The sequence below is a fragment of the Muntiacus reevesi genome, chromosome X (assembly GCF_963930625.1).
Source record: "Muntiacus reevesi chromosome X, mMunRee1.1, whole genome shotgun sequence".
NCBI lineage: Eukaryota > Metazoa > Chordata > Mammalia > Artiodactyla > Cervidae > Muntiacus > Muntiacus reevesi.
Genome location: NC_089271.1, coordinates 46,745,626 through 46,772,420, shown reverse-complemented (window position 1 = coordinate 46,772,420; position 26,795 = coordinate 46,745,626). Strand labels below are relative to the sequence as shown.

The 26,795-nt window shown below is 36.4% G+C and overlaps 1 protein-coding gene across 1 annotated transcript; it reads right to left on the bottom strand.

Moving 5' to 3' along the window:
* Positions 1 to 890: 890 nt before the first annotated feature.
* Positions 891 to 26,423, bottom strand: ZC3H12B (zinc finger CCCH-type containing 12B). The gene is made up of 5 exons (XM_065916497.1): positions 25,739 to 26,423; positions 6,174 to 6,313; positions 4,333 to 4,567; positions 3,591 to 3,697; positions 891 to 2,311 (listed from the first exon to the last, which is right to left on the bottom strand). Exons 1-5 carry the CDS (start codon positions 26,344 to 26,346, stop codon positions 891 to 893), a joined length of 2,511 nt encoding a protein of 836 aa, XP_065772569.1. The 5' UTR covers positions 26,347 to 26,423.
* Between the last annotated feature and the right edge of the window lie 372 nt (positions 26,424 to 26,795).

The window sequence follows — 26,795 nt, the reverse complement described above, 5'->3', positions numbered from 1 at the left end:
TGAGAAGTAAAAAGTGCAAAGGAAATAGAGCCAGTTTGCTCTGGTGCCTAAGAAAGCAATATTCAAATATTGGGATGTAGTTTCACTTTCAAAACTAGTTGAAACTATGAAATATGATGTAAAATCATCAAGTCAGATTTGTGATCTATACAGCTGTAGACTAATGACTGTGCAAAGTCTGTCTTTTTATCACCACTATACAAAAGGTTATATAGAGATACACATACACACACACCTCAAACTAAATACATACAGTCATACATGCAATATAATTGCTAACAATAAGTTTGAAATGTAGCTCTAGAAATTTCAATGTGACCCTATATCTCAGTTAATAAATGTATTGAATGGTCAGATATCCATGCAGTAAAGTATATGTTTACTTTTAAATAGATTTAAATATTCTTATTAAAAATCCTAAATGGTTAATTCAACATATGGATTGATCCTGATACTCTTGCTCTCTGAATTAGGTATGTCATTGATACTTCATAATATAGAATGTGTGACTAAGAAAACAGTTGGTAATGGTATCCCTTGGGGTCTCTTGCATTTAGGCTTTTCCCCTGGGTTTTGTCCTCCATTACCTGCATGGTGCAGTGCAAAAGGGTATAGGACTTGGAGTCAGAGGACTTGGGTGTGAGTCTTGACTTGGTCACTTGCTATCAGTGTGACTTCAGCAAGTCACTTTTAAACTCACTGAGCTTCAGTTTCCTTGTCTAGAGAACAAGACATTAGTAAGACTTTCCTCACAGGGTTGTTATGCACTTCAATAACATAAACAGTCTGTAACTTGTAAAGTGTAACACAAAGCTATTAGTTACTGTTATCATAGTATTAGTGCATTATTGGTATTCATATGTATATAAAGAAATAAGTCCTATGTCATGTCAACGTGCAGCCCTAAGCTTAGAAACAATCAAGGCTGCTAGTTGCTGGGCATCTGCTGTGTGGGGATTCTTCTCCATCACTGCAAGAACAATGTTTGAAGGGAAAATATTGCAGAGGTTCTTGTAGGTCTGATACTGGTGCTCTGGGATCATTTGCTCCCTGGAATCATTGCACATTCCAACCCAAGGATTCATCCAAAGCTGCTCCATCTTTTCAGGTACACTCCGTACCATGACTGGCTCGTAGCATGGTTGCATGAGGCTGTTACTCAAGGGATAGGAGTGGTAGCCATAAGAGTCAGTTGCACAGGGCAGTGGGTCCCAGCTGGCATGCTGTTCCCGACACAAAGGAGGACGTCTTTGCCTCATGGGATTGTTCTCATATAGGCGAGAATCAGAAATGCTGTCCATCCGAGTCATCACCAGGGCACGTCCTGGCTGGGGGGTTGCCCCAGGATGGATATTGGGAGGCATGGGATAGTCTCCAGGACAGCTGGAGCGTGCTCCAGTTGTTGGGTGCTGGGCATGCAGAACTAAGTGGGAGACTGATTGCTTGTGGGGGACTTGCTTAGAGTCTTCTGGGCCATAGCTCTGCACTCGCGTTAAGGCTTCATGGTAACCATGAGGAAAAGGCTGAAGATGGTTCTGAGATGCTGAGCGATGCAGCTTCAAACTGCCTTCAGGATGAGTATCAGCTACAGCCAAGTACAGGTTGTTGTAAGAGGAATAGTTGTCGTTCCTGGTATGGCTCATACGATTGTCAGGACAGAGGTTGGGATTCCGGGTATACAACCCCCGGTCTGCTTCAGCCATGTAGTACTCTCGATTATGCATGCTGTTGATGTTCAGTTTGGAGAAGTCGCCTAACACTGAATAGTAGCTGTGGTCCCCTAAGGGCTCAAACTTTGGGTATTGCTCAGCATAGCTAATAGGGGTCCCATGGCTATTGGTAACCAGGATGGGCGGGTACTGCATGCTGGTCATGTGCTCCAATGAGGACTTCTGGTGGGAGAAATGAGAGGATCCTGGCACTGGGCTGCTGGCTGAACGGGTGTTGAGGGCACCCACTGCATGGCTTTTGGGGGGTGGGATTGTGGGGACACTTAAAGCAGTCACAAGTGAGGGGACAGAGCTGGCCTCAGGCTTACGGGCAATGGAGAGCCATTCCTCAGGCTCCACAGCCACGGACCGGATGCTGGGATCCGATTGACGCTTGGGGGTCACGCGTTTGACTTCTGAGGTTATGTCACCTTTGGCACTAGACAGCCCTGTGCCACACTTGGCCAGGGTGCCTTCACTCATGGTTTTTACTGTGGACAGTTTGGCACTGATGCGGAGCTCATCAGCCACCGAACGCTGCGGTTGGTTGGCCCGCTCCGGATGGTAGTATTTGCACTTGTGGCCGTAGGTGCATTTTTTGCCTGAAAAATAATGCCCTAGGGTAAGACTCTCTCATAGTGGTGCAACTCTCTGTGCCAGAGGCTGTTTTAACAATCTGGTCACTCAGGTTAGAGTTTTACTTTTGGGATAGAAGACAGAAAATTAACTGTTCTTAAAGACGGGAGACAGACAACACCATGGTGGCATCACACACTGTGAGCAGAGAGGGAAGAAGTGGAAACCTAGAAAGGAAACTGCAGTGTGAAAGGTAAGAGTTGTCACTGAACAGCCTTCATTTTCCTGAAATTCACAACTTTGTCTAGGCATAGCCTGCATGCTGAGGCAGTGTAGAGCAGTAGCAGGCAGGGTGGTTCAGTGCAAAGAGCAGTGGCCTGGAGGCTGGTCAGATCTTAGCTTTAATTCCAGCTATGTCACTTACTAGCCATGTGACCTTGCTAAGTGATTTTTATTTTCTGTGCCTCATTTTCCTATTCTGTAAACAAGGTTTATAATAATGCCTTTATTATAAGGTCATTGTGAGGATTAAATGAAGATAGTGAACATGAAATACTCTATGATATGAATAAATGATAGTTGAGAACAAACACCTAGATGTCTTATAAATAAATGATTATTCAAAAACAGTGAACATTCACATTTGCCTCAGACAAGGCAACATATGTCTTACTGTTAGGCTCACAAACTTTGTGTCACAGGGACTTGGGTAAGATCATGAAAGCACTCTAGAAAACTATATTTATTTGTTTATTTTATTTTAAATCAATTTATTTATTTTAATTGGAGACTAATTACTTTACAATATTGTAGTGGTTTTTGCCATACATTGACATGAATCAGTCATGGGTATAGAAAACTATATTTAAAATAGGAAATGAAGATAAAGTTTGGAAGCAAAATGGAAAATGCAGATTGGAAGAAAAGGGTAATATTGACAGAGGGCGCAGTCACCTGCCTGAAAGACACATCCTTCTTGGGGCCAAACGCAATTTGTCATTGCCCTTTCTTCTTCCACAGATCAAGTAAGTTTCTGCACTTCCCTGCCCCCAACAACACTGCTCAGGACAGAGACAGTTAGAACACATGAATCATTTTAACTAGTGACAATTATTTTTTCCTTCAATTCTAGTTACCTGTTTCTCAAGAAATTTCTAGGATAGTTCTTTAAATGCCTAATTGAAAATATATGAAGACACAGACTTTAACTTACAGAGAGTGGACAAACCAGGATTTTCCCTTTGAAAGGGAAACCTTGAAGAGAAAAGTATTCAGACTTCTTCAGTTTTGCACATAGGTACTCACCATAAGGACATGGTTGCTTCTTGTGTTCAGGAACAACAGGTCTCTTTCTTAAGAAGTTTTCAAGGCTTGGGCCATGACGTCCTAAAGGATCATCTGGAGGCATAAATCTGAAAGCAAGCAAGCAAGAGGTAAACTATCCCTTATCAGGAGTTCAGGCCTTCATTACATGTTGCTTATACTATTGCCATAGCCTTCTAATAGCCCTTTCTGCCGCAAGTCTATCTTCTGCTAAGTCAGCAGTTCTTCCCTCTGTTTCCACTTGAACACAAGAAAGGAATGATTTTTCCCATACATCATTCTTCTGTGGATTATGTTTCAACCACACTGACATGTCTGCCAGTTCCCCCAACGTGCAACCCATTTTCACATCTTTATAGCTTTATTCATGATGTTCTCTTCAACTATAATGCCCAGAAGCCCTCTTTCCTCTGTCTGTAAACTTCATCTCAAATTTTATTTCCTCTGTGAGACTTTTTCATATCATTTCACATAGACAAAGCAATTAAAAAAACGCTAACCATAGAGTTTATCCCAACACATTGTGGAAATCTCTTTTCTAAGTACACTTTGAGCTTCTTAAGGGTGAGTCTTGTTACTTATTCAGCCTTTTATTCCCATGGCAACCAGCATAATGCACAATATACAGTGAGTGTTCAGTAAATGTTTATTGAAATGAAATTAAATCTATCCTTAGTGGTAATTTGGATTTAGGCTATTCAGAACCTATAGGAAAGAAACGTACTTGTCATTCACAAAAGAATACATCAGCAAGCGCTCTTCTATAAACTTCTTCCATTCTGGCTTTTCAACTTGAAGATCTCGGTAGTTATCATTGGATACAATGATGCCATCAGAATCAAAAGCCAGTTTGACTATGAACCGGTCATCATAGCAAACAACTCTCCTGCCCTGGACCCTTCGGGAAGGTGTGAAGACAAGAATCTTTTCCTTCTCCAGTTTACGTAGGATATCTTGATCTGTTGAAATATGGATTATATGCCACAGAATAGAAATCGTCTTTGGAAATTAGCAGTGTTATTCCTATATTAAAAAATATAAAAGTTTGTACTAGATTAATATATTATTTGCTCTTAGAGAGAATGTGGCCACTATTCCTGGCTATGGCACCAATTTGGACTGTGATTTTAGTCAAGTTGCTTTCCCCTTTCCACTCCAGTTTTCTTTCTGATAAAATAAAGGAAATAGATTAAATGACATCTAAGTTTTAAAAACCAGCATGAAAAGTAAGAAATAACATTGATATCCTAACATTTTTGAGGCTTATTTTACCCTTTGGCTGCAGCACCAAGTTTGGTTGCTGAAGAAACCAGGGAAGTATGATGAGGATGTGTCTGCCAGGATGAGAATAATGTATCTTTCTTAGGGACTAACATTTTTGCCTTCTGCCTGAAGGAAAGCCACGACTAAGGAAAAATATTAAGTGGTAGCATATAAGTACTAACCCCCTTTCCTTTTAGCCTCTTTATTAATGAAGAAAGAAGTTTGAGTAGGGCCAGGATCCACTCTCAAGACTGAGGCTGGGAGCCTGTTCAGCAGTTGGCAGACAACCCCATGACACTGAACCTTCAGTCATTCACTGAACCTTCTCATTTTGTACATAAGGCAAGACCTGATACTCAGGGAATTGGGGTATTGATGCTCTCAAATGCCATTAAGAGCTAGCTTGATATACTATTATAAGTGAATGTAGTGATCCTCCTGCCAATAGGGCCACATCATAATTTTTGTGGACTTTAGGCACTTTTGCCTTCATGGGTCTTTTCTTCCATAAAGAAATGCTAAGTTTATACTTTACAATTATGTTGGTATAAACATAAATAATCCAGTTAGGTACATTATTATATATTTATTGTTATATTCAATTTTATGCTCTGATGTTAAAAAGCTTATAAAATTAAATCATTTACATGGGATCCTAAAAGTATATATTATGAACCCTAGGCACTTGGCCTACTGTGCTTCATGGATAAATTAGCTCTGAATGCCATGGGACTTTTCTCTTTTTCTATTCTAACCCCTAATTTGCAAATCCCACAATAACTTATCTGCTACAGGATGAGATCCATTGTCTATGGTGCTTTCTTTAGTATTTTGGAAAACTCAGTCATGTTTGTAACCAGATTCATCTCCCTTTTTGTCTGAAGCTTATGGTCAAATAGAAACACTCTTTTTTTCAACTATGTGCTTTATTTTTTGCTTGAAATCTCTATTTAACTGCTCTGTGCCACAGCACAACAGATTATTTGGATCAGGAAAAATCTGCTTTAAAATACACTTAATGAGTTGGGTGGAGAGGGAGGTGGAAGGGGGGATCGGGATGGGGAATACGTGTAACTCTATGGCTGATTCATGTCAATGTATGACAAAACCCACTGAAAAGTTGTGAAGTAATTAGCCTCCAACTAATTAAAAAAAAATAAAAATAAATAAATAAAAAACATTTTAAGTGTACTTAATAGATTTAGAAAAGTACTTATCTAATTTAGGAGCATTGGGCTCTCCCCAAACTATCTTGCCAGCTTTGCTTCTGGATGAGAAGAAATGTTTTAATTTAATTAGTACCTGTAATTGGTGCATCAGGGCGGGATTGCTCCTTTCTCCATGCAGGCACAAATACAGTAATATCTTTATGGCCTTTATCTAGGAACCAATCCACAGCAAGTTGTATTCCTCTGCAGGAGAACTCTTCTTTATTCCCATGGCTTCAGGAAGATAGGGAATGAGAGTAGAGAGGATTGATAACAAGTAACAAAGAAATACTCCAAATAGGCTTTTTCTTAGTGTGAAGACATTAACAACAGATATATTACTTTTTGAAGATGCCAAAAATGTATTTTTTTAGAGAACAAATAAAATTATTTAAAAAATTCCAGTATTACAAATATTGCCATTATCATTACACATTCATTCAAGGCCACAGATGGTTAATAACAACTCTCACATTATAGCAGCCCTAGTGGCTATTTCCTATCATTATTTCCATTTTCTCTCATCTCTTTCTGTTTCTATTAACATCTCCTTTTCAAAGACTCTGATATTTATCAGATGAAAAAAGAGGTGTCACCAGAGGTTTGGATAAAGTTTATAGATAATTAGTTGTAAATGAATTTTAAATACATATTGTAAACTTAAAAAATAACATTTATAGCAAAAAAGACACACTGAAATGCTGACTGAAAATAGTTATCACAATTAATTAAATATGATTTGCCAATAAAAATTACAGTCTTGAAAATTTTAAGATGTGGGAAATGCTCACAATATAATGCTAAAAGAGAAAAGGAAGGATTTGGACAACATATAATGTAATCCAAATTTTATAGAAGAAAGTCTATGTACAGTATTTTCCCCTCATTTGGTTTCATGATGCACATTTTCATTTAATGATTGTTCAAAGACACTAAATGGAAAACTCAAGAAATAAGCAATTCATAAGTTTTAAATTATGCACCATTCTGAGTAGAGTAATGAAATCTGGTGCCATCCCATTCCATCCTGCCTGAGGTGAATCATCCCTTTGTCTAGCATACCCCACCCATAAGTCACTTAGTAGTATCTCTTGTTATCAGGTTGACTGTTTTCAGTATCACAGGGCTTGAGTTCAAGTAACTCATTTTTTTTAATAATGGTTCCAAAGCACAAAAATAGTGGTGCTGGCAATTTGGATATGCTGAAAAAACTGTAAAGTGAAAAGGTGAAAGTTCTTAACTTAATTAAGCAAAGAAAAAAAAGCTCGTATGCTGAGGTTGCTAGGATCTACTGTAAGAATGAATCTTCACGAAATTGTGAAGAAAGAAACAGATGCTGTAAAGAACGATATGGCATAGCAACCTGGAATGTTAAGTCCATGAATCAAAGTAAATTGGAAGTGGTCAAACAGGAGAAGGCAAGAGGCACCATAACTGCCTCCTAGGAAACCTGTATGAAGCAACTGTTAGAACCGGACATGCAGACGAGAAGTTCTGTGCTTAAGCAGGTTTTCAGTGTGTGTGTCTTTTCTCGATGGAATGAAGAATTTATTTAGGCTTGACTGTTTTTAAACACCATAATGAATGTATAATTTATGTTAAAAGTGTGAACCCTTTGTTACAAGGGAAAAGTAATTTTATGATTGGTTGCCTCTTGTCCCATCAACTCCAGCTATTACTGTTGCATTAGTCCCGCCCCTGCTGTTTGCTCGGAGCCTTTAAATTTCTCTATTTAATTCTTACGATAAATGAGTCACCATGATCCCATGGAATTAGGTCTTTTCAAAACTAAAACTCTCTCGAGTCAGAAGATAATCAGCTGTTCAGAACGATGCTCTGGATGGTCAGCATTCCGAGAATGTATTCAGACCGAAACTCTGCCTACCGCCTTTTTCCCTTTTACACATTAAACAGGTTGAGAACCAAAAAAAAAAAAAAAAAGAACCCGACATGGAACAATGGACTGGTCCAAATTGGGAAAGGAGTACATCAAGGCTGTATATTTTCACACTCCTTATTTAACTTACATGCAGAGTACATCATGAAAATTTCCTGGCTTGATAAAGCTCAAGCTGGAATCAAGATTGCCAGGAGAAATATCAGTAACCTCAGATATGCAGATGATACCACCCTAATGGCAGAAAGGGCAGAGGAACTAAGAGCCTCTTGATGAAGGTGAAAGAGGAGAGTGAAAAGGTTGGTTTAAAACTCAACATTCAATAAACTAATATCACATTATCCAGTCCCATCACTAGCATTGCAAATAGATGGGGGAAAATGGCAACAATGACAGACTATTTTCTTGGTCTCCAATATTACTGTGAATAAGGACTGCAGCCATAAAATTAAAAGATGCTTGCTCCTTGGAAAAAAAGCGATGACAAACCTAGACAGTGTATTGAAAAGCGGAGGCATCTTTTTGCAAAAAAAGCCCATATGGTGAAAGCTATGTTTTTTCTATTGATCATGTATGAGATAGACAATTGGACCATAAAGAAGCTTGAGCACCAAAGAATTGATGCTTTCAAACTGTGGTGCTGGAGAAGACTCTTCAGAGTCCCTTGGGCAGCATTAAGATCAAACCAGTCAATTCTAAAGGAAATCAACCTTGAATATTCACTGGAAGGACTGATGCTGAAGCTGAAACTCCAGTACTTTGACCACCTGATGCTAAGAGTCGACTCATTGGACAAGACCCTGATGCTTGGAAAGATTCGAGGCAGGAAGAGAAGGAGACAACAGAAGATTAGATAGTTGGATGGCATCATCAATTCAATGAACATGAATTTGATCAATTTCCAGGAGATAATGAAGGGTAGGGAAGCCTGGGGGTGATGCAGTCCATTGGGTTGTAAAGAGTTGGATACGACTGAGGGACTGAGCAACAACAATGATGACAACAACAACAAGAAATTGCTTGAAGCTATAATCAGAACTTAAAAAGGCTCCTAGTACTGACTCTGCCTCTCCCTCTACTCTTTCCATATATCCTCTTCTATTTGAACTGCCTAGATCAGACATTTTTTTCTCTTCCAACTCTTCTCCCTCCTGCTGCTTCCCTTTTCCCAGAAAAGGAAGATTAAAAAATCAGAAATGATTATAGCTCCCTTAAGGGAGAAATGAATCGTCCTTGTTGCTTTCCTATACATCCAGGATGCAAACAGAACTTTGAGCCTTAGCCAAGAAATTTCCCAGTCTAACTCAGAATGCATTGGGATTTGCTGAAAATTTTGAATTAACCATCTGGACATACAAGTCCAGGTTTTCAGATCCATATCAGCTAATACAGCTGTTAGTTTCTGAAAGCAAAGCAAGGGGATGAATAGAAAAAGCAGGATGGAAATGACCCTTAATGGAATTTTGGTCACATAGTCAAGAGGCTTGTACTGAAGGAATTAACTTAGAAATTACTGAAACCTATCCCATAACTTTCTCCAAAAACCATAAATTGGACAAAGGTTCAACAATGCTAGTGAAGATCGAATGAATCAATCCAGACTATTATGGGAGATTGGGAAAGAAACTTTTAAGCAATATTTGGACTTGACACCTGAATCACTCTCTAATCACCAAAATGATCCTTTGCTTAACTCTGCTTTACAAATCAAACAATTCTAAATACAAGAGAAATTAACCTAAATGTATTTCAGGTTCACATGAACTGGGAACTATTCAGTATTAAATACTTGGTATTAATATTTGTTTGTTCATCTAATTAATGTAGACATGTCTGAGTCATTAATATTAAGCATAGCATTTTCATTGTGCCTAGATTTAATATAAGTTATATCTGTTACAAGTTTGTCAGCAAGGAAATTAACTTGAGTGAAGAAACTTTTAAGGAAAGAACATGTAAATGAGATAGGAGCTTTTAGATAAATTCTATTAAGAATAAAATATACTTTAGGAATGTCTGTCTAAAATAGTCTTTCCAGATTTGGGTAACTTTAATTTCTAGGTTTGTGCTAAACTAAGTGATGGAAGTTTATTGAATAGCTAGGTCATTTCCAAATAAAATAAGATCCCAAAACATTAATTACTGAACACTACCTTCCTCTTACAGAGAAACTAAAGAGATTTTGGACTATTAATGAATAATGTTTGGTGCCATCTTGAGATATTCTCTATAAGAAAGTAAATGTTTTTAGAAATTATCATTGGTATTTACATTCACCAATCTACAGAATGCTAATACAAAGGACAGTTCGTGGTTGCTTAAGGAAAGTAGGATGAGTGTTTACAGTAAAGAAGCGTGGGGAATGAAATTGCATTTTGTTAAGGGAAAAGGAAGTACGTCTGACTTACAGGTGTCTATTTCTGAATGGGAAAATAAAATTATGAATAAAGAAAGTGTAACAAGGTTTGTGGAAAGTGGACCATGAGAAATGAGTTTTGTGCATGGTCAAGACTGACTCAGTTTAAAATCAATTTAATTAAGTAAATAAATTTAAAAGTAAGTTTCTGTAAAACTTGAATTTGACTTTTCTCTTGGCTAAGAGGACAAGCTTTCTTCAGATACTGAACTGAACTGCCTTTGATAAAAGATTTTTAACTTTCTTTACCTCATAAATGATCTGTTCTGTATTTGCCTTTGAAATCTTTTATTGTTACTTTGGCTAAGTGAATAGCTATTATTTCATAGTGACCTATGATCCTATCTGAGTATTTTAAACCCTTTTGATATTTATTGAGAAAGCTTCCTAAATAAAATTCTAATGAAACAATTTTGACCTCTAGCTAACTTTGGGATGCTTCAAGGGCCCCTGAAACATCACAGGGAGAGATATTCAGCTAATTAGGTCCATTTGATATGTTGGATTACATGGGACAGATTGTCTGATGAGTAATAAATCTCCTCGGGTTATGTTGTGTGGTAAATATTACTAACATAGATATCCTATAAATTATATGGAGTTCCTAAAATTCTGATATGTCCTGGGAAAATGTTATCAGCCATAATTCTAGATACTATCTTAAAGTGTCATCACAACAGTAACCAAATTTCTTTGTTAATGCATTGTAATAAGATTTTAAGCATTCCTTCTTAAGTCTTTTGTCATTGTAGACAATTATGGTTTTATTTTGCTGCTTTTGCAAAAATGTTTCCTCTTCAAGAAGATTTATAGAAAAGACTTTTGGGTTTCTGACTTTTCAACCATAATTCTGAACTGGGAAGGACATTAAGATTCTATTGGGAAACCTGACTGCTTCCTAAAAGATTAACAAAGTGACTGAATGAATGAGTGAATATACTTATAACTTTTATGGTTTCTAGCTGAAAAATGACTGATTTGAATCTGTATTTTCCATGTGTAAGGAATCCTTTCCCCTCTAGTTATGATTTAGAATAATTTAGTGAAATTATAGTTTCATAAGCAAAATGGAAACATTTGCCTTTTCTATTAGATCCCCCCCAGAGATTGGAAACTCTTAGGTTTCCAGTAGCTTTATCAGATAAACTAGGAAGACTGTCTCACTAACAGGTACAGAAATCTCAGGGAATTTTGGAGACTTTGAGAAGGGAGAAATTCACCTAGATCTGTTAGGCAAAATCTGTGATGTGCCTTTAGTGTGACTTTCCTAACCCTGAGATGTTTTTTCAAAGTTCAGTTTGAGACTCTTTATAAAAGTTTCAGCAAAACAAAAAAGTCTATGATCAATTATGTTTATATAAGCCATCAGGCCAAATTTATTGAAACCAGACTTATTTTTCAAGCAAACTAGTTTAGTTTGGTTATATTTGGCAAAAATGAGGGTAATTTTAGGGAGAAAAAATGTTTCAGTGAATGCTAAATGCATTTGTTAATGGAGGGCTGTATCTACTAACACTCACTTCCTGGATAGTTCTTTGCTATTATGCTACATAAATGTAAAATTTAATTGAATTGTTAAAGGACACTCTAAGTTTTTTTTTTTTATGAAGCTTAGCTCAGTAATCTTTGGATGAAGATCAGATACCCCATGATCTGAAACAAGGAAATTGTGTATTATATACTAAAAAAGACATAATTTAAATGGCTGTCTCCAACCTGGATGGAAGGACATTTTTATCAAGTACTCTTAACTAGCTCAAGCTCAGGGAAATTGAAGGGAAATTGACTCTTGGATTAATTTCCAGTTTCAAAGGGCCCTACACTGAGAAGACAGCTGATTTCAAACTCACTTTACAATGACACTCAAATAGAGGAGGAGCTACACTCACACCAGGACAAGAAGAAGATGACATCAGAAGTAGACAGCATGCCAAAGATGCTGGACCTGAGTCGTATGATCACTTATAACATTTTCTTGACTTCTTGGACTTTTGCATATTAATCAAATGTTTTCTATCATGGACACGATCCTATGCTAATTTTAAAAATCAGTCCAATTGTTGGGTTTGTGGCCATTTATCTGTGTCTAATACCTCTAGATTATCTTAATGTATTTCTCCACTCCAAGGCTCTAATTGGATGACCCTGAGAAAGTTTATTTTAGAAGAAGGAGAATTCAGTCCTGTTCTGCCTACTCATGATACTGCTAGATGGACCTGGCCAATTAATAATACTTGCTTTGACCCTGGCCATAGATTTAAATTTTCTTTTAGGGTCACTCAAGCTCAATCAGAATGATGAGCTAAGTCTCAATCAAAAACTGTAACCTCTCATCTATTAAAAGGAAAGCTCCCACCATTATGGGGTGAATCTATATGGTTAACATTAGGCTATAGTCATTTAAGTTTAAGAGTTCATTTATGTTGGGAACAATTAAATCATACTAAGGATGATCAAACTAGTAACATTAGGAAGCTAGGCTGGATGCCTTATGAACAATGCCTATGTATTAGTCCCATTAGAGACAATGATTAGCATGGAACTGACTGGATCAGACCAGAGATTCACTGGGTTGTACCTAATGGAACTCAGTGGATTTATAGTACTAATTTCTGGCCTTGGCTTCCACCTAGATGGATAAGAAAGTGTATCCTGGGATTCCCATGGACTCAAGGTCACATATGTAACAAATTAGAGGTGACCCCAGTCAATCTACAATTGGTGTGAGCACAATGGGTCAAGAGATCTCTATTCCACTTGTATGATTATTGGCAGCTATTTTTGTGCTTTCAATAGGATTGGAGGATATAATTGGCCATATCGAAGTCTTAACAACTTTCACTCAACAAACTAAATGATAGTAACCAGGCTATTAACCTATTGAATTCTGAGGTTTCTGTGATGGAAAAAGCAGTGCTATAAAACTGCATGACATCCTTATAGCATCTCAGGGAGGTGCCTGTGCTATAATTCAAGCTGAATGCTATGTTTTCATACCTAATGATTCCTCTAATATAAAACATTTGAGAAACCATATGAAAAACCAGATTTCTGCTTTAAGTGACCCATTCCCTAGTCTTGGCAATGTTTTCAAAAACTGGTTTGGTGTGGAAAGCTCTTGTTTGAAATATTTACTTATAACTCCATTAATGTTACAATTTGTATTTTGCCTGTTTTACAGGATTGTTTTTCCTTGCAATTACCAACTATGGAACAAAAATAATGACTAGGTGGCTTGCAGCAGTTGATCAAATATATAGTTCTGTATGTTATCAATGATTGTAAGAGTGTAACTCTAGATATCAGAAGATGCAATAAGAAGGAACATTTTCCTGGACCATAACTAGAAGACAGGTGTCCAGAGATCTTTGGCAATTAAGACCTAGTCCAGTAATACCACACTGAGTGGCCTATTAACCAAATCTTCTCCATATCTAAGAATGAGCCTTCTTAGCACTGTGGGATGAAATGGTCATGAAATGCCTCCCAAAGTATGGTCGAATTTATTACCATGAGCAGAGCCTGTCAACTACAAATTGGCACTTGCCAAGGGCATTTGCAATCTGCCTTTACAGAAATTGAATCCTGTGCTACTGTAGCTGTTGACCTTTGACACATACACTGAAGGGAGTTTAGGGTGGAGAATGAGGTACTTTGTGGTCCAGGGAGACTTTTGGAACAAGTCTTTAGATAGATAGATATTTTCAGGAATTGATTTCATGATCCCAACCCTTGCATCTCTTCATATCCAGAAAGCACTAAATCCCTTCATGGTGACATCAGCTCCTCATAATTAGCAGAAAAATTTTTGTAAAATCAGTGTTTGATTGCACTGAAATTCACCAAAATCATATATATTGACCACCAAAATCATATATATTGACCTTCCCCCACTACTTCTTTGGAGTAACTTCTCAGAGCTATCTGAGGTGCCATCTCCCTGGCTGAAATCCTCAATTTGCCCCAAATAAGACTTAACTCGTGACTCTCACATTGTGCATCATTTTTTTAATTGACAGGAAAATGTATTTAACTGCCAAACAACTATGAGGTAGCCTTAGAAACAGCTACCCCGATTTCTTCTAAAAAAATGAACAAAGAGTAAATCGGGGAAGCCCAAGGCTCCTAAAGAGTTATTATTGGATGAATCCTGTATAAAACAGACATGTAGGGAAGATACTCAGCTGTGATTTTTCCCACTGCTATAATGTTGATAAATATAACATGAACTCAGGAAAATCATCAGAATTGCCATTACAGGAGAGATTTGGAGTAAGGGAATGGGATTTCATTTCACTTGACTCTGCAGTGTTACAAACAGTCTAAGACCAGAAATAAATGAAAGAATAACCATATCTGTTGGATACCCAATAGCTATTATATTTTATCCTATCAAATTCCTTGTTTAAAAGATCCTTTCATTACTATAAAAGTAATACATACTTATAAAACATAGAAAATGCAAAAAATATAAAGGAAAGAACTCTTGCATAATCCAACCATTTTACTACTACCGAGAGACAAACACTGTTGAAGTTGTAATGCATCTATATTATAATACTATTTTTAATTCATATTTTATTTAAAAGATAGTTGATTTACAGAATTTTGTTGTTTTCTGTCAAACCTCAAATGAATCAGTCATAGGTATACATATGTCCCCTCCCTTTTGAACCTCCCTCACATCTCACTCCCTATCCCACTCCCTACGTTGATACAGAGCCCCTGTTTGAGTTTCCTGAGACATACAGCAAATTCCCATTGGCTATCTATTTTACATATGGTAATATATATTTCCATGTTACTCTCTATATATATTTCACCCTCTCCTCCCCGTTTCCTGTGTCCATAATCTGTTCTCTATGTCTGTATCTACACTGCTGCCCTGAAAATAAATTCTTCAGTACTCTCTTTCTTGATTTCATACATATGTGTTTGTATACAATATTTATCTTTCTCTTTCTGACTTACTTCATTCTGTATAGTAGGATCTAGGTTAATTCACCTCATTAGAACTGACTCAAATGTGTTTCTTTTTATGACTGAGTAATATTCCATTGTGTATATGTACCACAACTTCTTTATTCATTCATCTGTCAATGGACATTTAGGTTGCTTCCATTTTCTAGCTACTGTAAATAGTGCTGCAGTGAACACTGGGGTACAGGTGTTTTTTCCAGTTGGTTTCCTCAGGGTATTTGCCTAGGGGTGGAATAGCTGGGTAATATAGTGGTTTGATTCCTAGTTTTTCAAGGAATCTCCATACCATCTTCCATAGTGGCTATATTAATTTACATTCCCACCAACAGTGCAAGAGGGTTCCCTTTCTACACACCCTCTCCAGCATTTATTGCTTGTAGGTTTTTTGATGATGGCCATTTTGACCAGTGTGAGATGATATCTCATTGTAGTTTTGATTTGCATTTCTCTAACAATAAGTGATGTTGAGCATCTTATCATGTTTTTGCTAGCCATCTGTATGTCTTCTTTGGAGAAACATCTGCTTAGGTCTTTACCCCACTTTTTGACTGGGTTATTTGTTTTTCTGGTATTGAGCTGTATGAACTGCTTGTATATTTTAGAAATTAATCCTTTGTCAGTTGTTTTACTTGCTATTATTTTCTCCCATTCTGAGGGTTGTCTTTTCACTTTGATTATAGTTATCTTTGCTGTGCAAAAGCTTTTAAGTTTAATTAGGTCCCACTTGTTTACTTTTTAAAAAAATTTTCCATTACTCTAGAAGGTGGATTATAGAGTATCTTGCTTTGATTTATGCCATTAAGTGCTCTGCCAATGTTTTCCTACAATAGTTTTATAGTTTCTGGACTTACATTTAGGTCTTTAATCCATTTTGAGTTTATCTTTGTGTATGGTGTCAGGAAGTGTTCTAATTTCATTCTTTTACATGTATCTGTCCAGTTTTCCCAGCACCATTTATTGAAGAGGCTGTCTTTGCCCCATTGTATATTCTTGCCTCCTTTGTCAAAAATAAGGTGCCCATACGTTCATGGGATTATTTTGGGCTTTCTATCTTGTTCCATTTGTCTATATTTCTGTCTTTATGCCAGTACCATACTGTCTTGATGACTGTAGATTTGTAGTATAATCTGAAGTCAGGAAGGTTGATTCCTCCAGCTCCATTCTTCTTCTTCAAGACTGCTTTGGCTATTCGGGGTCTTTTGAGTTTCCATATGAATTGTGAATTTTTTTGTTCTAGTTTTGTGAAAAATAGCATTTGTAATTAGATGGGGATTGCATTGAATCTCTAGATTGTATTTGGTACTATAGTCATTTTCACAACATTGATTCTTCCTACCCAAGAACATGGAATATCTTTCCATATGTTTATGTCACCTTGGTTTCTTTCATTAGTGTCATGATTTTCTGTATACAGTTATTTTGTCTACTTAGGTAGGTTTATTCCTAGATATTTGTTTCTTTGTGTTGCAATGGTGAATGGAATTGATTCCTTACTTGTTTTTCTGATTTTGCATTGTTAGTATATAGGAATGCAAGTAATTTCTGTGTATTGATTTTGCATCCTGCAACTTTGCTAAATTCACTGATTAGCTCTAGTTCTTCTGATAGTACCTTCAGAGTTTTCTTTGTATAGTATCATGTGATCTGCAAACAGTGAGAGCTTTACTTCTTTTCTGATCTGGATTCCTTTTATTTCTTTTTCTACTCTGATTGCTGTATCTAGGAATTCCAAAACTATTTTGAATAATAGCAGTGAGAGTTAACACTCTTATCTTGTTCCTGATCTTAGGGGGGATGCTTTCAGTTTTTCACCATTGAGAATAATGTTTGCTGTGGTCTTATCATATATGGACTTAACTATGTTGAGGTAGTTTCCTTCTATGCCCATTTTTGGAAGAACTTTAACCATAAATGGGTGCTGAATTTTGTCAAAGGCATTTTCTGCATTTATTATGATTATCATATGGTTTTTATCTTACAATTTGTTAATACAGTTTATCACATTGATTGGCTTGCATATATTGAAGAATCCTTGCATCCCTGGAATAAACCCAACTTGATAATGATGTATGAGCTTTTGATAGTGTTGTTGAATTCTACTTGGTACAATTTTGTTGAGGATTTTCGCATCTATGTTCATCAGTGATATTGGCCTGTAGTTTTGTTTTTTATTTATTTATTTTTGTGTTTTTCTGGTTTTGGTAAACGGGTGACGGTAGCCTCATAGAATGAATTTGGAAGTGTTCCTTCCTCTGAAATTCCTTGAAAGAGTTTTAGAAGGATAGGCATTAGCTCTTCTCTAAATGTTGGATAGAATTCTCCTTTGAAGCTATCTGGTCCTGGGCTTTTGCTTTTGGGATATTTTTGATCACATTTTCAATATCAGTACTTGTGATTGGGTTGTTCATAATTTCTATTTCTTCCTGGCTCACTCTTGGAAGATTGAACTTTTCTAAGAATCTGTCCATTTTTTCCAGGTTATCCATTTTATTGCTATATAGTCATTCATAATTGTCTCATAACCCTTTGCATTTATGCACTGTCTATTGTAACATCTCCTTTTTCATTTTTAATTTTGTTGATTTGATTCTTCTCTCTTTTTTCTCTTCATGAGACTGACTAAGGGTTTATCAATTTTGTTTATCTTCACAAAGAACCAGCTTTTAGTTTTATTAATCTGTACTATTTTTTTCATTTCTTTTTTATCTAAATCTGCTTGGATTTTTATGATTTCTTTCCTTCTGCTAATTTTTTTTGGTTCTTTTTCCAGTTGTTTTAGGTGTAAAGTTAGGTGTTCTTTTCGATGTTTTTCTTGTTTCTTGAGGTAGGATTGTATTACTATAAACTTCTCTCTTAGAATTGCCTTTGCTGAATCCCATAGATTTTGAGTTGTCATGTTTTCATTGTCATTTGTTTTTAGAATATTTTTATTTCCCTTTTGATTTCTTCAGTAACCTGTTTGTTATTTAGAAACATGCTGCTTAATCTCCATGTGCTTGTGCTTTTAACAGTTTTTTTTTTTTTTTGTAATTGATATCTAGTCTCATAGTGTTGTGCTCAGAAAGGATGCTGATAACAATTTCAATTTTCTTAAATTTACTGAGAAATTTCTTAAATTAAATTTGCAATTTTCTTAAATTTTAAATTTTCTTATATTTACTTAAATTTACATAAATTTCTTAAATTTGCTGTAGTTTGATTTATGACCCAAGATGTGGTCTATCCTGGAGAATGTTCCAGGTGCACTTGAGAAAGGTGTATTCTTCTGTATTTGGATGGAATGTCCTGAAGATATCAATGAGATCCATCTCATCTGATGCATCATTTAAGACTTGTGTTTCATTACAGATTTTCTGTTTTGATGATCTGTTCATTGGTGTAAGTGGGGTGGTAAAGTCTCCTACTATTATTGTTTTACTGTCAATTTCTCCTTTTATGTCTGTTAGTGTTTGTCTGATTATATATTGAGGTACCCCTATTTTGAGTGCTTAGATATTAACATTTGTTATATCTTCCTCTTGGATTGATCCCTTAATCATTATGTAGTGTTCTTCCTTATCTCTTGTAACATTCTTAATTTTAGTGTCTACTTTGTTTGATATGAAGGTTACAACTCCAACTTTCTTTTGCTTTCCATTTGCATGGAATATATTTTTCCATCCTCTCACTTCCAATCTATATGTATCTTTAAGTCTGAAGTGGGTTTTTTTGTAGAAAGCATATATATGAATCTTGTTTTTGTATCTATTCAGCCAGTCTGTGTCTTTTGCTTGGAGCATTTAATGCATTTACATTTAAAGTAATCATATATATATATAAAACTATATATCTATATCTATCTATCTATCTATATCTACATCTATATCTATGTCCCTATTGCCATTTTCTTAATTGTTTGGGGTTGATTTCATAGATCTTTTCCTTCTCTTGTATTTATTGACTATATAAGTCCCCTTAACATTTGTTGTAAAGCTGGTTTGGTGGTACTGAAGTCTCTTAACTTTTGCTTGTCTGAAAAGCTTTTTGTTTCTCCATTAATTTTGAATGAGATCCTTGCCAGGTAGAGTAATCTTGGTTGTTGATTTTTCCCTTTCAGTACTTTAAATATATCCTGCCATTCCCTTCTGGCCTGCAGTGTTTCTGCTGAAAGATCCACTGTTAAGTGTACGGGGCTTCCCCTGTATGTTACTTGTTGCTTTTCTCTTGCTGATTTTAATATTCTTTCTTTGTATTTAATCTTAATTAGTTGTATTAGTATGTGTCTTAGCGTGTTTCTCTTTGGGTTTATTCTGTATGGGACTCTTTGCACCTCTTGGACTTGATTGACTATTTCCTTTTCCATGTTGGGAGAATTTTCAAGTATAGTCTCTTCAAAAATTTTCTCATACCTGTTCTTTTTTCTCTTCTTCTTCTGGGACCCCTATAATTCATATGTTGGTCTGTGTAATATTGTTGCAGAGGTCTCTGAGACTATCCTCAGTTCCTTCCATTCTTTTTACTTTATTCTTCTCTTAAGTAGTTATTTCCACCATTTTATCTTCCAGCTCACAGATATTCTGCTATTGATTCATTCTAGAGTATTTTCAGTTTCAGTAATTTTGTTGTTTGTCTCTGTATGCTTATTCTTTAATTCTTGAATTTTCTCCATTCTATTTTCAAGGTTTTTGTTCAGCTTCACTATCATTATTCTGGATTATTTTCCAGGTAGTTTGTCTATTTCCTCTTCATTTATTTGGACTTGTGTATATAGTTTTTTCCTTCATTTGTGCAGTATTTCTCTGCCTTTTCATTATTTTTTTTAACTTATTGTGTTTGAAGTCTCCTTTTCTCAGGCTTCAAAGCTGAATTCTTTCTTCCTTTTGATTTCTGCCCCCATAAAGGTTGGTGCAGTGGTTTCTGTAAGCTTCACGTAAGGTGAGACTTGTGCTGAGTTTCTTTTTTTTTTTTTTTTTTTCCCATCTATTTGCCATGAAGTGATGGGACCGGTTGCCATGATCTTAGTTTTCTGAATGTTGAGCTTGAAGCAAATTTTTCACTCTCCTCTTTTACTTTCATCAAGAGGATCTTTAGTTCTTTTTCACATTCTGCCATAAGGGAGGTGTCACCTACATGGCTGAGGTTATTGATATTTCTCCTGGCAATCTTGATTCCAGTTTGTGCTTCCTCCAGCCCAGCATTTCTCATGATGTGCTCCACGTATAAGTTAAATAAGCAGGGGGACAATATACAGCCTTGACGTACTCCTTTTCCTATTTTGAACCAGTCTGTTGTTCCATGTCCAGTTCTAACTGTTGCTTCCTGACCTGCATACAGGTTTCTCAAGAGGCAGGCCAGGTGGTCTGGTATTCCCATCTCTTTCAGAATTTTCCACAGTTTATTGTGATCCACACAGTCAAAGGCTTTGGTGTAGTCAATAAAGTGGAAATAGATGTTTTTCTGGAACTCTCTTGCTTTTTCGAGGATCCGTCAGACGTTGGCAATTTGATCTCTGGTTCCTTTGCCTCTTCTAAAACCAACTTGAACATCTGGATATTCATGGTTCACATATTGCTGAAGCCTGGCTTGGAGAATTTTAAGCATTACTTTAGTAGCGTGTGAGATGAGTGCACTTGTGTGGTAGTTTGAGCATTCTTTGGGATTACCTTTCTTTGGGATTGGAATGAAAACTCACATTTTCCAGTCCTGTGTCCACTACTCAGTTTTCCCAATGTGTTGGCATATTGAGTGCAGCACTTTCACAGCATCATCTTTCAGGATTTGAAATAGCTCAACTGGAATTCCATCACTTCCACTAGCTTTGTTCGTAGTGATGCTTCCTAAGGCCCACTTGACTTCACATTTCAGGATGTCTGGCTTTAGGTGAGTGTGAGTGATCACACGATCATGATTTTCTGAGTCATGAAGATCTTTTTTTTGTATGGTTCTTCTGTGTATTTTGCCACCTATTCTTAATATCTTCTGTTTCTGTTAGGTTCATACATTTTCTGTCCTTTATTGAACCCATCTTTTCATGAAATGTTCCCTTGGTATCTCTGATTTTCTTGAAGAGATCTCTAGTCTTTCCCATTCTATTGTTTTCCTCTGTTTCTTTGCATTGATCTCTGAGGAAGGCTTTCTCATCTCTCCTTGCTATTCTTTGGAACTCTGCATTCTAATGGGTACATCTTTCCTTTTCTCCTGTGCTTTTTGCTTCCCTTCTTTTCACAGCTATTTGTAAGGCCTCCTCAGACAGCCATTTTGCTTTTTTGCATTTCTTTTTCTTGCAAATGGTCTTGATTCCTGTCTCTTGTACAATATCACAAACCTCTTTCCATAGTTCATCAGGCACACTGTCTATCAGATCTTGTCCCTTAAATCTATGTCTCACTAAGAATTAATAGTGTTAAAGTTACTGTAATACCCTGTGCAATCTACAGAGTCAATGCAGTTCCTATCAATATACCAAAGGAATTTTTTCTCAAAGAAAAAAAGAAATAATTTTAAAATTTGTATGTAATCAAATACCTCCAATAGCCAAAGAACTTGATAAAGAACAAAGTTGAGAAGTCACGCCCTCCGGCTTCAGAATATGGTACTAAACTACAATAATCAAGAGTATGGTACTGGTTCAAAAACAGACACATAGTTTAATGGAACAGAATAAAGAGCCCAGAAAAAAAATCTCCATTCATTATGTTACATTAATCTACAATAAAGGAGGCAGGAATATGCAATGGAGAAATGACCATCTCTTCAATAAGTGATGCTGGGAAAACTGGACAGCTGTATGTAAGGAAATGAAATTAAAGCATTTTCTAACACGGTAAACAGTCAGAGCATCTTATACTAGCAAGTTTTTCATTTGATTATCTCATTGTCTTTGAGGGCAGGACCTTGTTTTATGTGTCCGTAGTTTTTCCCACAGCACATAGCACAGTACTGGATGTTTCCACATCTCTGGGGATGGGGCAAGTGTTTTGAGCCATACATGGAATATTTAGCAGGAATTGCTTAGCAGGCTATCTTAAGGTATATTTTAATATATAGTTCTGTATAATCTTCATAAATACTGTATTTTACAGATGAGAAAACTAGAGTTCAGCCAGGTTAAATGACTTGGGAACACTTGTTATAGATAATATGTACAAAGTGAGAACTTAAGTTTTCTGCCTTTTCACATGAATAAAATGAAATATTTATAATCTATTCTGTGCCAAGTACTTTGCATATTCTGATTTAGCCTGCAGATGAGCAGAGATTGAGTTCAGAGATTGAATAACTGCCCAAGGCCACACAAGTAATAAATGACAGTTTGCATTAAAATGTGACTCCAATGCTCCTGGAATATATTATGTGGCCATTAGTGTTATTAAGAACACTTGGCATAATTTTTAATAGCAGGGAATACATTAACAGAATCCTTTCTTCACATATTATATTTTTTATTTTTATTAAAGTACAGTTGATTTACAATACTATATTAGTTTCAGGTGTACAACATAGCCATTCAATAGATAGCATCAATGACTCAGTGGACATAGATTAGAGCCAATTCCAGGAGATAGTGAAGGACATGGAAGCCTGGTGTGCTGCAGTCCATGGGCTTGCAAAGAGTTTGACACAACTTAGTGACTGAATAAAAATAAAGTTTTTTTTTTTTAATATAAAATATTGACTATTTTTTTCTGTGATGTAAAATATATCCTTGTATGTTATTTGTTTTATACATCGTACCAGGTACCTCTCAATATCTTAACCTTATTTGGCCTCTCCTCCATCTTTCTTCCCAGTAGTAACCACTAGTGTGTTCTTTATATTCTTGAGTCAGTTTCCATTTTGTTATATTCCATTTTATTTTTTAGATTCCACATATAAGTGGTAGCATACAGTATTAGCCTATCTCTGTCTGACTTTTTCATTAAGCATAATACACCCATATTGTTGCAAATAGTCAATTTTCATTCTTTTTTAGGGCTGAATAATATTTCATTGCATATATACCACAGCTCCTTTATCCAATCATGAGCTTATGGACACTAAGTTTGCTTCCATATCTTGGCTGTTGTAAATAATGCTACTGTGAACATTGGGGTGAGTGTGTATATATATATATATATTTTCCAAATATATATATTTGGAAATATATATCAATATATAAAAATATATAATATATACATTATATATTATATATAAAAATATATAATATAAAATAATGTATATATATATATTTTTTTTTTTTTCCAAATCAGTGTTTTTATTCCCTTCAGATATATACACAGGAGTGGAATGGTTGGATCATATAATAGTTCTATTTTTACTCTCTTGAAAAATATCGTTGCTCTTTTTATAATGGCTACACCAGTTTACCTTCCCACCAACAGCACAGTAGGGCTCCTTTTTCTCCACATCTTCACCACCACACTTATTATTTTTTGTGTTCTATTTGACAATAGCAATTCTGGCATGTGTGAGGTGATGTCTCACTGTAGATTTGATTTGCATTTCCCTGATTATTAGCAATGTTGAGCATCCTTTCATGTGCCTGTTGGCCATCTGTATGTCTTCTTTGGAAAAATATCTATTCAAGTTTTACACTCATTTTTAAATTGAATTGTTTGGCTTTTTTAATATTGAATTGTATGAGTTGTTTATGCATTTTGGACATTAATCCTAACAGTCATATCACTAGTAAATGCTTTCTTATATTCATTAGGTTTTCTTTTCTTTGTTATGCAATAGCTTTTAAGTCTAATTTGGTGCCACTTATTTACTTTTACTTTTATTTCCTTTGCTTTAGGAGACAGGTTTAAAAGCATATTGCTATGATTTATGTCAAAGAGTGTTCTGCCTATGTTTTCGTTTAGAAATTTTATGGCTTATGGTCTTACATTTAAGTATTTAATTCATTTTTACTTTATTTTTGTATGTGGTATCAGGGAAGCCATAACTCAGTTGGTAAAGAATCTGCCTGCAATGCAGGAGACCCCGGTTTGATTCCTGGGTCAGGAAGATCCCCCGGAGAAGGGATAGGTTACCCACTTCAGTATGCTTGGGCTTCCTTGTGGCTCAGCTGGTAAAGAATCCGCCTGTAATGCAGGGGACCTGAGTTCAATCCCTGGGTTGAGAAGATCCCCTGTAGAAGGGAAAGGCTACCCACTCCAGTATTCTGGCCTGGAAAATTTCATGGGCTGTATAGTCCATGGGGTCGCCAAGAGTCAGACACAACTGAATGACTTTCACTCACTGGCTCAGGAGATAAAGAATCTGCCTGCAATGCAGGGGACACAGGAGATGCAGGTTGATTCCCTGGACCAGGAAGATCCCTGAGTTGAGAATCCTCTCCAATATTGAGAAAACTCCGGTATTTTTGCCTGAAAAACCAAGATATTGGCAAGGCTGTGTTCTTTCTGCAGGTTGCAGAGAAGAATACATCCCTTAACTTCTTCAGTTTCTGGAGGCTGCTCACATTCCTTGGCTCACGGTCTCTTTCTCACACCTCTCCAACTTCTTGTTTCTGTCATCAAATCACCTACTATTCATTCTGATCCTGTTGCCTCCCTCCGTTTTGTAAGGACCCTTGAGGTTACATTGAGCCCACCATAAAATACAGGATAATTTCCCCCACCCCAAGGTCACTAGCTTAATCATATTTGCAAAGTTCCTTTTTATCATGTAAGAAAATATATCATCAGATTCCAAGGGTTAGGATGTGGACATCATTAGGGGACTATTATTCACTTTACCATGTTACTTCAGCTCAGAGACAATCATTGGGATGAGAAAAGTCAGAATGGTACTTGCGATTGTAATACAACTTGAAGGGTATAGAGATAAGGAGGTGATCACCCCTAGACTGGAAATTGACATAAACCCATGTAGTGGGGGTAGGAATCATCACAATTTACATGGAGTTTGTTAAAGAGAGTAATATAAATTCAGTACGCATGATATACAATCAAGTGGGAGGAGGAAAAGATCAAATCACAAAGTCAAGCAAAAAGATCCACATTTGAGATAGGCTTGAAAATTTTGAATTACTGAAAGTCCCCAAGTAAGCTCCCAAGTGACATTATAAAAGTACTATTTTCAGGATGATTTGTTTAGTCAAGTAGAGGTGGGAGAGGGGACCTCAAGAGGAACAAATGCTGATTGGTTATATCTCCTCTGAAGTATCACTGGTGTCTAAGGTGCTTTCAGAACACCTGAAAACAAGAAGGCAACAATTTCAAAGGCAATATAAAAGGCCAGTCAGGATCATTTTAACATCTGTCCATCAAGAGGAGCACAAATCACAGACAACTAAGAGTCTCCCATATTGTAAAGTAAGCTAATTTCTATGAGGTCAAGGCAATTTTAAAGCAAGAGAAAGAAAATATACCAGTCTTACCTCATTGCCACATTACTTCCATCTATGACAATTGGCCTCAAGTTGTCACTGTTGTCTATTTCATCTTCAAGAGACAGCTCAGGGCTTGTGATCTCTCTGGAGCTGGGCCCCCGAGACCCTAACAGACTCAAGTTGACTTGCCCTTCCAAATCACCTTTGTTCCCAAGTCTGACAAGCTCTGCCAATACATCATTAATAAGCGATTCTGGACCCAGTTTGTTCAGCACTGATTGAATCTGTTCCTCTGCGTAACCCAACTTTAAAGCAAAATCCATCTTGGTTTGGTATTCTTTTTCCAAGTCAAGCTTCCCATCATGTAGAATGCTGCTCTGGGAGAAGCTTGGATGATCTAGGCAGGGTGATCTACATAGCTGGCGGTGTGGCTTAGAAAGGATCTCCTTTTTATTCAATTGAACATCTCCCAGTTGGCAACTATTGTCATTGTTGCTGTTTTTAAGGCTCATTTGTTCAGGATCACTCTCAGAGCCCAGCCACTCTTCAGAATCAGCATTGCCCTGCTCTGTATTCTCTTGCTTAGACTGCTGCTTCTCTTCCTTGGAGGCACTCTTCTTCATTTTTGGTGTTTCCACTGCAGCGGTGGCTGTCATCCCGTTCAGTAGGCAGTCTAAGGTCTAATCAGCTTATTTTTTTCTTTTTAGTCTGCTTGGAATTCATGTACATTGGCATTCCTTTGCATAAAATGTGGTGGCAGTGGTGGTACACGAGTTTGCCTGTTTGGTTTGTTATGTTTAGATGTTACCAGTTCCTACAAATAAACACACATATCATAATCATGTTTAGTAAACTTATGGAAAATTATTTTAGAATATGGTGCTTTCTTCCTAAGAAACTACAGGCTGTCTGATATATTTTTCTGCTTAAAATGATTGGACTCAAAATAATATCAAATGTCTTTTCAGATCACAACAATATGAGACAATAAAATCAACTACAAGAAAAACAACTAAAAGAAAAAAACAAATATGTGGAGTCTAAACAGCATGCTACTAAACAACCAATGGGTCATTGAATAAATCAAAGATAAAATTTAAAAAAA

What these genes read in the sequence shown, in the direction of transcription:
- ZC3H12B (XM_065916497.1), bottom strand. Translation starts at nt 26,346, where the DNA reads ATGACAGCCACCGCTGCAGTGGAAACACCAAAAATGAAGAAGAGTGCC. An exon ending in GGAAGTAATGTGGCAATGAG is followed by an intron (nt 6,314 to 25,738) that starts GTAAGACTGGTA and finishes ATCTTCCTGAAG; the next exon opens with CCATGGGAATAAAGAAGAGT. An exon ending in GAAGCAACCATGTCCTTATG is followed by an intron (nt 2,312 to 3,590) that starts GTGAGTACCTAT and finishes ATTATTTTTCAG; the next exon opens with GCAAAAAATGCACCTACGGC.